Source organism: Anneissia japonica, unplaced genomic scaffold, assembly GCF_011630105.1.
Source record: "Anneissia japonica isolate Jap-2015-1 unplaced genomic scaffold, ASM1163010v1 scaffold8236_len642391_cov169, whole genome shotgun sequence".
Lineage (NCBI taxonomy): Eukaryota > Metazoa > Echinodermata > Crinoidea > Comatulida > Comatulidae > Anneissia > Anneissia japonica.
In genome coordinates this window covers 1-13,032 of record NW_022757925.1, presented here as the reverse complement: position 1 = coordinate 13,032, position 13,032 = coordinate 1, and the positions used below count along the sequence as shown (strand labels likewise).

Sequence of the window (13,032 nt, the reverse complement as noted above, 5' to 3'; positions counted from 1 at the left end):
TTACAGATGTTCTGGTTGGTTCTTTCAGATTGTAATCGATGCAAATTAGTATATTAACATCATAATTTATGTATCACAATTTTACAGATTGTGAACGGACAAAGCAGATATTAGAAAGTACAGTAGAAGGTAAAGTTGCAGAGAAGTTAAAGCAGACGAATAGACAAACAGAGGCTCTTGAACAGGCAGCGTCAACATCTACTGTAAGTTACTACACCTCCAGGATGTGAGGCCTTCTAAAGGCTTCACAGATGCCAAATGCCCCTTATTGAGGTCCCAGCAGCTGCGTATACCCAAGGCCACTGTCGGTGGCCTAGAGTATAAACATTCAACTTGAAAGATGGCGGGTTTAATATCTGCAAAACGTATATTAATAGATGCAATTCTCTGAAATTCCAAAAGATGGAGAATCGTTTCATTTGATTAGGCATCACCACTCTACCAAAAGGCTCTCAACAGAAGTGGATACACCCATTAGCTGAAATTGTTACTACTGCAACAAACAAAGAATACCACCAAACCCAAAAAATTCTTAACCAAAAACATAATTTAGTACTTCCCCATCCCCAACCATTCAGCATGAATGTATCTAAAAGCTAAATATTTTTAGCTTCTTTCATGTTGAATGTAACTAAAAATGTTAAAAAGGTTTTACCAACAATTTTAGCTACATTCAGCATGAATGTAGCTAAAAATTTTGGTAAAACCTTTCTAAAAACATTATATAACAAATTCCCACCGGACCATATATTGCACCAACTATTCAATCGCAATACATTACAAATCAGTTACAGTTGCATCTGTAATCTTAAGCAGAAAGTTGATGGACACAACAAAACAACTTAGTAAAATTAAACTGAACAGCCTAAGAACAGAAAATACTGTTGCAGAAAACCATAGGATGCCCTATACCTGACCGTTTTCCCAAATATATGTATGTTCAAACCAAACGTATGTTAGAACTTGCGTAAAACACATTCAAAACCAGGTATAACCACACACCTTATTTAAAAACCCAACCTAGAAATTCAACACCAAACAAAGTAAATATATATGTTATCTAAAAGGCAATAATGTATACTACACAATTACTGTAAATGGAAATTTTCTCATGCAGCCAAAGCATGTAACCCAAGCATGTAACCCAGCATCTAAATGATGTGAGTTATGTGTCTGGGAAAGTCCTCCATGACCAAGTAGAATGACCTCACCACAGTTTGTAGACATGCAAACATGTTTCTCCTAAAAAAAACTTTGTATATCATTTTAATAACACTGCCAATACAATGTAATATAAAACTATAGTGCAATGTTAATATAAAACTATAGTGCAATTAATGACATTGCTCTAAAACTGATATTGTTATTATTTACTTGTTAATTCTTAATTATTACTGATTGATATACTGATGCCTGGTATTGATGTTTTTATTCTTCACATGCCCAGTTTTAGCATGGACCTATTAAAATCAATCTGCGTTAATCTATCTTAGTCATTAGGCAGTCTGACGAGTGCTGCACGATGTATGTGTGACACTAAACTAAATCGTAATAAAATGTCTAATCAAATCCTCTTTTGAAACAGTTTCATTTGCATTTTACATATCAAATATATGCTAATCGAAGTAGTAGTTTTGCCTTTCTTAGCTCTGATTGCTTTAAATACAACACCAATTTCCTTTCTACAAATATTTAAAGTAATTCATATCTTTTTTTTTTCAGACAGAGCATGATGTTGCTGTAACAAAACCTAAAAGAGGTTGTTATTATTGAATGAATATTTGAAAAAAGATTTTTTTTCAGATTTTAATCTTTGTTATGTTTATATATTGGGAAACACGTAATTAGCTATTATTAGATAGTGCACAATTTTACGATAATATCAACTTATTCAAAAATATACTCGTATATATTTCATATTTTTCCTCATTCATGTTTGTTTATAATAACTACATTTTAAATATCTTGCTTATAATTCTAATAAGGCCTAAACAAATAATGTTGGTGTAACCCAATCAACCCTAGACATTGTTATTTAAATTTCTTGATAAAGTTTATGTGAGCAAATTGAGCATGGTTGGGCAATAATCAAAATGTTTCAAAAGTGGTCCTAGGTGAAAAATATGGCAATTAGGGGCTTTAATGGATTATTTAATTGATTTTATAGGTTTGGCCTTTGCTGAATATTACATTTTTTTAGGCCTAATGTTGGCATCCTGTCTTAATAGGAACAATTATTTTCAACCTAATAATCTACTAATTTTTTGTAATGTACAAACATCTAGTTATTAATCTTTGGTATTATAGATAATATAATCAATGTTCTTACATTATGGTAATTTAACAGGTCAAAAGAAGAAGAAAGATATCAGTGAACTTCCATTAGCAACTCTAAAAAGAATTGGGTACAGAATGAGGTTAAAAACCCCACAGCATAGTAATGAAGATATTACTTTCATTTGGGATTTTGCTGGCCAACAGCTTTATTACATTACACATCGAGTGAGTAAACTAAAGAAATGGTATTTGATTTCAGTAAATGATCCCTCTAATACTATTTTACTGCACAGCTTTTTTAACAGGACCTTTTTAACAAAGTGTTTTGGTGGGATGAGATTTAAAAAAAGAATTAAAGAATGTACGCATATACCAAATGAAATGTAATAATAGATTGTCATTAAAAAGTGTTTATTATTACTGTTATCAGATTATATTTTTCTCATAGATCTTCCTAACAAGCGAGGCTGTGTATTTGATTTTGTTCAGTTTGAAGGAAGGTATGCACAACAAGGGAAAGCGTAGATTCTCTAAAATGGTAAATTTATCTTTTTTATAATTTCCTTATATTAAGTACTTAACACATTTTATATACAGTCAGTCCTGTGAATATAGTCAAATACAAAATGGCATCACCATGTTGGACATAGACAATATTGCAAAGTAATTTTTTATTTCAGTATAACAAAATCTGTTCATCTCAGCTACAAGCATTGCAAGAGCCCTTTGTATTTGTTGATATTCTATTCTTTATTTAGAAACGACACTTTACAAGAGTGGCAATTATACATAAAGGAGTGTCCAATGAAAAACAAAAACTTAACAAATTAAATTAAAACTTAACAGAGAAAACTAAACTTGAAAAAAAAAACATGCTTTAAGCCTCCCGATCTTCAACCTCAGCCTGAGACTCAAACCCACAAATGATTAGTCAGTTTGCTAAGCTTTGATAAATGTTCTAAATAGGCCTGTAAAACTGAACCTGATAAAACTTATATTAAACTCTTTTTTACTTTATTATTTTTATTGTTTGTAGTATTTATTGCTATCCATATAAATGAAATACAAGTGTACAGTAAAACAAATTATAAAAATATGAGAGCATAGACAGTGAAACATATGGCATAGCAGAGGATAACTCATTTGGGATGCTTATTTCAGAAAGGGTCCTCATCAAAGAATTGTATACAACATGAAGATAATTATCAAAATATATACTATAGGCTTTAATAACAAAATAATAAATTATAATAATAATAAACAATAATAATAATAATAATAGTAATAATAATAAAAACAACATAATAAAACATTATCATAATTTAACAAACGATTATTTGTCACATCTATTTTGTATTTTATTGTAGTATTTCTAGGGACTAACTTAAAATTCTGTGTGATTATACAAGAACTTATTTTGCCACCGCCACTTAAATGTATTGCTATGTTATTTGGAATGTAAAATTTATAAACAAATGAAACTTAACTCAATTGAAGTAAACCAATTTGGCGTATGAATTTAAAATTGACTATTATGTATTCAAATTATAGCAAATATTTGTCATTGAATGTATATAAAAATAAAGTGGCAGTATTTTACATTGTCAAATTTTGGCATGTTTTTTCCAGTGCTGTCTTTTTTATAATGGCTGTGTTCATCTTATAAGTTTCTTCATTCTCCAGGCAAAGTATGTGATGACGTACGATATGACAAATATCCAGATTATCAAATATTGGATGAGGTTGATATATACATACGCTGTCCCAGTTAAGGCACAACAGCAGCTACAAGCCAAAAAACCTCAAATTGCGGTAGTCGGTACTCACAGTGATTGCCTAGAGGGCACAGAAGAAGACAAGAAAAAGCAGGTGAATATTAATTCTAAAATCAGTGCAAAAATAATTGATTGAAATTCTGAAAATTGTGTCATTTTATTATTTTATTTTGTTATTTAGATTGAAGAACAGTATGGAATACTATTCCAAGAGATCAAAGGCACTCCATATGAATCACATGTGGTCAGAAAAATGTACGCCATCAGTAACAAGTATGCATCACAGTGCGAGATGCTGGAAACACTTAAACAAGATGTTGGTAGTTTTCTGAAAGAAATGCCCAAAACAATCCCCTATAAGTGGCTCAAATTCCAACAAATATTGCAGGAGAATGGTAGGACAGCAGTACGCATGACCTATGCTGAGGTTCGCATTAATTATGCATTTTCATATAGATTTTTATCAAGAATATTAAATTAATAAATTATGTGATGTTACACACCACCCCACGGCTCTACCTCACACATACTCGTACAAAAAGTATCGCCCATTAATTTGAACATCAACCTATATTCATTTGCTATTTTTCACACTATTTAGGTTTGTAAAGTTGCAACTGAATGTGGAATTTCTGTGGAGAACCTCATTCATACTCTCAACTACTTGCATGATCTTGGAATCATTCTGTACTTTGAGAACAACAGACTGTTAAAGCATGCAGTGATAACAAACCCACGGAAGCTGATTTTCATCTTGAAGAGAATCATAACCGAAGTGGAGCCTGATGATGATGAAAAGGTGAGTCAAAGTGAAAATTCTCTGTCAGACATCATACGGTCAGTAATAATTTAAGGGGCCATGCATAATTTTCAACTTTTTCTATACAAAATATACACTTTAGGGGGTGAGAGAAGGTACTCAGAGTGAACAATGACATATTACTTTCTTTAGACAAAGGACATTGTGTCCTTACATTCTACCTTGATTTGTCAGTGGCTTTTAATACCATCAATCATAAGATCTTATTTGACAGGCTTTCGAGTCTGGGTATCTCTGGGACAGCCTTTGATTGGTACCAGTCTTATTTCTCTTTTCAACAATAGTCAGTTCACATTAAATCTTTGATTTCTTCCGATTGTAATGTTGATTGTGGGGTCCCTCAAGGATCAAGTTTAGGTCCCATTCTTTTTCTTGTGTATACCAAAAAAAAACCACTGTATGTACCACATCTATGCTGATGACATTCAACTTTGCATCTACTTTAAACCTAATGATGTCATTCATACTGTTCTCCAAATGGAATCCTGCATTTCTTAAGCTCATTCTTGGCTTGCCAAGAACATGCTTTCATTTATTGATAATCTCTAAGTTTCCTCCACTCTCATGTTTTGTTTTCTTTTCACTTTTGTGTTGCTTTTCTATTCTATCACTTTTGTGTTGCTTTTCTTTTCTACAGTACCACTTTCCTGTTTTAAAAATTATTCATGTTTTTTTTCCTTTTCTGTTCTTTTGGAGAATGCATAGAGACATGTTATATGCGCTATACAAGTGCACAACCATTGGCTTTTGAAAGTGTAGGCATAAGTACTCTTATATAAAAGAATAATGATCTTAAATGACACAAAATGTAATATTTTATTGTGTACTCTTTCAGGGGAGGTGGGGGGTGGTCACAGACAATAGTATGTTTTGTACTCTTGACAATGTTGACAATATGGATGGCCCATATTAACATGTTTAAAGTCATTACTTTTCAGTGGCCTTTGATGATTAAGCATTGGAATAAACTTGATGAAGGAATCTTGGAGGAAGAGTTAGTCAGACATCTTTGGAGAGATGAGATTAGCAAAGACGAAACTTGCTTTGAGTTCTTCTTAGAATTAATGAAGCAGTTTGGACTGCTGTGCGAGCAAATCAAGGTACTGTATTGAAATCAATGTATGTGTTGCGATGACAACACAATAATGAATTTAATTTATCAAAAGGTTATTTTAAGTTTACCTTGCATGTCTTTGAATTACTTTTTGTTAATAAAAATGAGTATAAAAATAGCTGCACATTTTTTACATATTTATTCCATTTTGTTCTTTCATCTTCAAACAGAATCAGGAAAGTACATATCGTTCATTTTTTGTACCCTGTCGACTGAAACGTAGCACAGACAATATGGCTATAGAGCCAGACACGAAGCAGATGGTATCGATCTATATGGCCTCTGAGGATTTCATCCCTGATAGTATCTTCCACCCTCTAGTTGTCAGCTTGATTAGAATGGTACAAGACATGCACTACACCGTCACCCCAAAATTATTTAGCAACTATGCTAACATCATCCTAGGACGTGATCACAGTCTCAGCTTAGGTCCAGTAGTCATTGATAACAAGCCGTCATTGAAGGTAAGATGTTGTTTGACGTCACTAAGTAAGTCATTATTGAATTGATGCATGATGAAGTTATCGAAAGTGAATACTGTATGTGACTGATTAAATAGTTTCTGTAAGCCTCAAAATTATGTATTTGTTACATTTTTTAGGTATTTTCATTGGGTTGTTTTTTTTTATGTATATAATATTTTAATGCAAATTTTTCTTTTATTGCAGATCAATAATTATAGTAATAATAATAATAATAATAATAATAATAATAATAATAATAATAAAAACTACGGAAACACTTGTTCACCACAATCAATGCCATAGCTAGGATTTTCAAACAGTGTGGGACAATATCAGGGTGGACCCACTTACGTGTAAATTCAAATAATGTGGACTTATTTTCTTAAACGTTGTCCAATTTGATGCAAAAATATGAAGAATCTGGACCCATTTTCTTGAAAATTGACTGATTTTATGCAAAATATGAGAAATCTGGATCCATTTTTTAAAAATTTGGCCCATTTTACAAAAAATATGAGAAATCTAGACCCATTTTTAAAATGTGGACCAAATCTTTGTGGACCCAAAAATACAGTGCCTTACGCTGAAGAGGGTTAGGGTTAGGCTAACTATTATCGCGATATCGTACGGTACCCATGTTTTATCAACCCATAAAAAATAGCCACACTGGTGGCAGTAGTAGAAAGGCCTAGCCAAGCTAGTGGGGGAGGGGAATGAATACAAATAAATAAGATAATATTAAATGAATATATTATTATTAATATTAATCAATAATGGTAAAAATGCAGTTTGGCTCAGTGGTTTTCAATCTGGTTTATCAACGTGGTCAAGCCTTGAGTAGGTGACAGCTAAATTAATCTACCATATGGGATTACAACCCAGACAAACTCAGCCGCAGGAAGAATCTTAGATGACCCAGTCTTTGATAATTCCATATTCGTTTTATCATTTTATTATTCTAACATCAATTTTTTTTTTTAATAATCTTTAATTATGCATATTACAGTAAAAATTTAGGCCTATCCTTAACAATAAATAAGCATAGGGCTATATTTATTGATCTATAGGAAAATACAGTTACAGATTTATTTATTGAAACAGCTAACTTAAATACGATAACAAAATTTACACATAGGATAAATTTGGAAGTAGCTGTATACACAAATTGAATAAGCTACAGAAGTTGCAGCATTTTTTTTATAGGAAATATTTCTTGTTATAATCTGTTCTTGGTTTGGGTAGTGTTAAATGATTTTTAGATCAGGTGTCTGACATTCTTTAGTATGGAATCTGCTTGTTAGGTAAGTTGGTGCTAAATTATTGGTAAGAACATACAGTTTGTAATAAAACTGTTTGAAATAGGCATAACATCAAGTTACCAGTACTGCAAGTTGCCTAGTAACTCTGAATTCAGTGAGAAATGTTCCTGCAAGTACGTTCTTACGATACTGTAATTGGGAGAAGCAGACATAAGGTCAGTCACATTTAGTCTGATTCTTTGTATGCTGCCAATTCAGGAATGTAGACAGCTGCGATAAGAGACCGATAAGAGACCACGTGCATGACTGCAAGACAATTAGAACTGTTCATTTTCCAACGGGTATAACAATGTTTTCACTATCATTAATATGTGTGTTGACAGTGAGATTTTCACCGGGTAGACAATAGTTTAGCAGCAACTCCCTTGTTTACCTTTTTGGGAATTCCCACTGAATGTCTCTCTGTTAAACAAATCCACAGAAATTCAATGAATAATAGTTGTTTAATCAAAAGTAAATATGCTTTAGTTTAATGCAAAATTTGATAAATTTTGATTATGAACAACATATAAAAATACATTGTCATTTGTATTAGTTTCTAGTATGCTTCCATAACATCTTAATATTGTAGTTCTCGGTGACCTGAAAAACAAAAACAAAAAAATCATAGTAAATAACACTTGTCATTTCAACTATTAATAACTATAGATAAAAATAGTGATGAAGCATATTTCTGATCCAAAGACATTACGTTATTCCTTTTTAATCTAATAAATTACATCAATCACATTTTGTTAACACATTTCGATATATTCTGAATATTATTTCGGTTATTAATAATAATAATAATAAGCAAGAATGTTTTAGATGTGGTAGGATACGTAGGTTAAACGTCTTCTTCTCAAAATAGAAGTAATTTTTCAGATATTCCGTATATAATTTCTATAAATAACATTTGTAAATTCTGGAATTCATCTAAGCTAACGTTGTAAGGACAGTTTATTCACCACTGTATTGTCGTTGTGTGCATGCTTGCTAACGACGCGCACTGTCTTTTGTTGGTAATAAACAACATCGTTGACATCGCTAAATGTGGAATTAGGTAGTTGGTTCGCCGAGCATGCATTTTACTCAGTGCCGTAATGCTTGGATAAACAAATGTCAAATAGGTCACTTGGTCATTAGTTATTCATTAGCTTATCACACGCATGTCACTCGCAAATTACTCTTGTGGTTCACGCGTGTCTATGTCGAACGTTCAGTGATCAGTACTGTATAAGGTTATCTAAGTTAAGGCTCTGCAAGACTTCTCTGCTAGACTCACTCCTAGTCCTCCTAGTTATTATTTTGGCAGCTCTGTTTTGCATGACTTGAAGTTTGTAACTTTGAGATGCATTTGAGCGCCCCCAGACAACATGACAGTATTCAAAATATGGAGCAATTAGTGATTTATACATTGTGCATTGAATATCTTTTGGTAAAATAGAATTTGCTTTTTTGAGGTACAGTAGTAGAGTCCTTGCAGTGCCTTACCTTTTACATATTCAGTATGGTAATTCCAAGAGAGGTTATCATCAGTTATGATACCAAGGTGTTTGCAAAGCTTTACACGTTTGATCTTTTGCCCATCAATATTTAATTTTAACCCCAAATCATTATATTTGTACAAGTTTTGAGAAGTACCCATGACCATATACTCAGCAGGGTTCGAAATGATGCTGGTCCGCCGGCCAATGGCTAGTAAAATGTATGGCGGACCTGTTAATTATCCCAATAACAAGTCTGCGTGACCAGTTAAAATGTCAATGAAAGAATGACGAAATACCTAAAGCTTTAATCATTCACCTCTTAACGATGTCTTTACAAAATATTTTACACAGATGTCAACAAGATCGCTATTTTCTGTTTATTGTCGTGTTAATGTCCGCTACGAACAGCCTCGGTTTCAGTCATTCAAGGCGAACCGATGAACATCACGCACTAGCCTAGACCATAGAGGAATCCATGGCTAGACGTACAGAGGGAAATCACCTTCTCCGCATGTTATAGCGACAAGGAGAAGTTGATTTCCGTCTGTGTGAACACCATGAAGTTAAAACATCATGTCATGTATCCATCCCACAATGCAACGTGGGACAAAAAGTTAAACAACGCAAGGATTTCCAGACGAAATAACGCAATAATCACACCCTGTAAATGAATCGTTCGTACAGTCCCAATAGCATTGCCATGGAGATTATATATTAATTAAAATGACACTCCAGTAAAATTTTAGATAAAGCAGGGAGTTGGATATTAAAGTCAAAGTTACGCCTTCCATTGTTTTAATAAAATGCATTATCGGCTATGAATACTTAAAAATCGACTGTAATCAACCTGAAATGAAAAAGGAACTCAAAGCAATTGTTTTTACGACGGCTCTTTTTCAGTAGACGTTTATTTCGGATTTGGTATGTCATTAGATTCATATATCAGTCTACATGTAAATTACACTCACATTCCCCAAAAACATTGCTAATTACGGAGGGAATTTGCAGAGAATGAAATTTTAATTTGTTAAATTTATTTTTAGATTTTACTCTAAAACAAAACCACGGGGGTTTCTTATTCATTTTAATAAATTTGTTTAATTAAAAATTTATCGGTTTACGCTAAGCTTGTTCCTGTCAGCAAGCTGTCACGCACTTTGAAACTTTGGGCGATCTGACGTCACCACAGCCAAGCACATGGGATTTTTGCCCAGCAACATGACCCCACGAAAAGAATTAACAAATTAGCGGGAAGAGTTTAGGAGGCGCGACCTGATATTTACAACAAGTCGCATCGTCGTGACCACGAAGAATGTGTTGTTTACAGTTTAGAAAAAAATGTCAGACCGAAAATGCACGAAAAAACAATATAAAAGCATTCATTTTATTGGTACAGTAATACAATTTGCTGTGCACTACAGCTAAACAACAGGTACTGTACGTATTAAATGTTAACTTTTTTCGTAGGCTAGTCATACCGAATTCACTGGGCTAGCCTATGCTGCTAAGCCTATTTTTAGCATCTAGGCCTAGGCTAGGCCCTAACTGGCCTGCCTTATTCGGAAAGGATTCAATAGAAATGTTCCACAAACCAATCTTTCCGGAAAACCGAACATCGTATTGTGAGAGTGCACTGTACATACAAATAGATTCCTGTATTTATATTTCGCGGCATAATTTCCCATACAGAGACAACAGAAAGATTTTTCTGTATCTGTCAGTGTTACTTTATTGGTGGGGGGGGGGGCAGCATGATTAGCGTGTGAAAAATATGGTATTTGGGCCTTCCGAAGTTGGCAAGATAGTGGCTAGTGAAAGGGATTGAGGACCAGTAAAAGTATTATTTTACTGGTCCACTTGGCTAGTTAAAAAAAACCTTAAGGGAAACCCCTGCTCAGTTTTCTTAACGTTTTAAGTTAAGTTTGTTTCTAATGAGCCAGTTTTTTTTATTTTATTTAGGTTAACTTTTAAAGTTTCAACTACATCATTTATATTGTCAGATGAGTAGTAAACCTGTTTCAGCTGCATGCAATTGCTTTACAATTTTGGATATCTTAAGGCAAATCATTTATGTAGAGTAGAAATAACTACTGTATGGCCCAAGAATAGACCCCTGTGGGATACCACAGACACTTATACATTTGTTTGAGGAAACACCATTGACACTTGTAATATGATTTCTATCAAGCAAGTTGTGCTTAAACCAGTTTATAACATTTTCATGAAGGTTAAATGATTGTAGCTTTTTAACAATGTGTTTGAGTGTAAATAATTATATAATATAGCCTGAATATAAATATATTCTTTGCTCTATATTTCTGATTCTAAAACTTGTAGACACATCGTCCTTAATTTGATGATACTATTAATGAGTTTAGCTTGAACCTGTAGCTTGGTGGATATGCCTGTCTTCCTTTTTAAATTTTGGGTTCAAATTGCCATTAATACTATTAACTGGTAGGTCACACTCTGTAGATGAGATTTGAATTGAGATAGAACATTCGATTTGTTGAGTTAATTTAACGTATATTAATAAAATGTATATTTTTATTTTAGCTGAAAATATTACGGATGCCTATTGAACATGAGGATGGTACAATTACGCCAAGAGGTGAACCAAGTCCAAGAGTTTGTATGCAGGTACGGTAATATATTTTGACAATGAATTTTAATATGAACTGTGAAATCACAAGTCAATGGCAGTGTTTTAATATTACTAGGGATAAGTAGGTCTGTGATATATAGTACAAGCCTCAATAAAAATTATAGGCATAATTGTACTATTTTTGTTTATTAAAAATTTCAGCTGTGAATATATTGTAAATAAAAAAATTAATTGTTATAATGTTAAGGTGTTAGAGTTTCTCAAGAAAGAGATGAAAGAGTTGACAATTGGAATGAAGCACACATGTTATAGGTTTCGCGTCCTGTGTTGGATGGGCTCGCAAGAAATGCATTTTCACGATTTGGAAGAATGTCTGGAGAACGATGCTATCCTGTGCGGAGAGAGATTGATAATGGCAGGCAAACTACAAAGGATGTTCAAGAATAAGAAACCAGTGACAGGAAACCCATCCTTACCAGGTATCGTTGTGGAAATGGACATGCTTAGTACCTTACACAATCAAAAATTGTCTCAAAGCACTTAAAGAATATTAAATAGAGAAGAGAAACTAATCACAAACAACCGGTTTAATATTAACATTTCATTATAATATTTCTACAAAATATTTCTTGAAGGTTTGCATAACATTTAAAAATGTTTTTAAAAAATCATTTTCGGTACTCTATGTGAAAAAATATGCTGTGTGTAAAAATGAAGAATATAATTTAAATATTACTTGAAGATTTGCATGAAAAGTAAAAGTAATTTTAAATTTAAGCTTTAGGTAAATAAAGTGTAAAATATGTTTTTTAAGAGAGAAAGAAAAAAAACGCTACTTGTTTGTCTCGACATTTCAATGAGATTGCACAGAATGTAAGCAGGAAAAATGAAGACCCTCAAATTGCTCCCAGCTTTAGTGAAACAGTAGATCATCTTATGTTATGGTTAATGTTAAACCACTTTAAAATTTAAGGTTGAATGTCATTTAGTATTAAAACGATAATAAAACTGTATAATTTGGTCCTAATCCTAACATTCGTAGATACTATATTTGATCTGTTGATAATATATTGGTTACAGGTCCTTCAGTGGAAACCGCAGGTGACAACAATTTAGAAACAGCACAACCAGGTTGGTGTTTTTCTTTTAAAATATACTTATTTTATTGTTAATTTTAATTCACTTTTAA

General features: G+C 32.7%; 1 protein-coding gene across 1 annotated transcript in view; it reads left to right on the top strand.

The window, feature by feature from the left end:
- Window positions 1-12,974, top strand: part of LOC117124940 (cyclic GMP-binding protein C-like) — a gene marked incomplete at its 3' end in the record, with an annotated part of 14,012 nt that extends 1,038 nt beyond the window's left edge. The window contains exons 2-13 of the mRNA XM_033271280.1: window positions 88-203; window positions 1,723-1,759; window positions 2,348-2,502; window positions 2,726-2,815; window positions 3,961-4,146; window positions 4,234-4,479; window positions 4,654-4,851; window positions 5,811-5,972; window positions 6,157-6,450; window positions 11,795-11,878; window positions 12,091-12,322; window positions 12,924-12,974. Coding sequence (XP_033127171.1) covers window positions 88-203; window positions 1,723-1,759; window positions 2,348-2,502; window positions 2,726-2,815; window positions 3,961-4,146; window positions 4,234-4,479; window positions 4,654-4,851; window positions 5,811-5,972; window positions 6,157-6,450; window positions 11,795-11,878; window positions 12,091-12,322; window positions 12,924-12,974 — 1,851 coding nt within the window. The remainder of the gene's footprint in view (window positions 1-87; window positions 204-1,722; window positions 1,760-2,347; window positions 2,503-2,725; window positions 2,816-3,960; window positions 4,147-4,233; window positions 4,480-4,653; window positions 4,852-5,810; window positions 5,973-6,156; window positions 6,451-11,794; window positions 11,879-12,090; window positions 12,323-12,923) is intronic.
- Window positions 12,975-13,032: the final 58 nt, after the last annotated feature.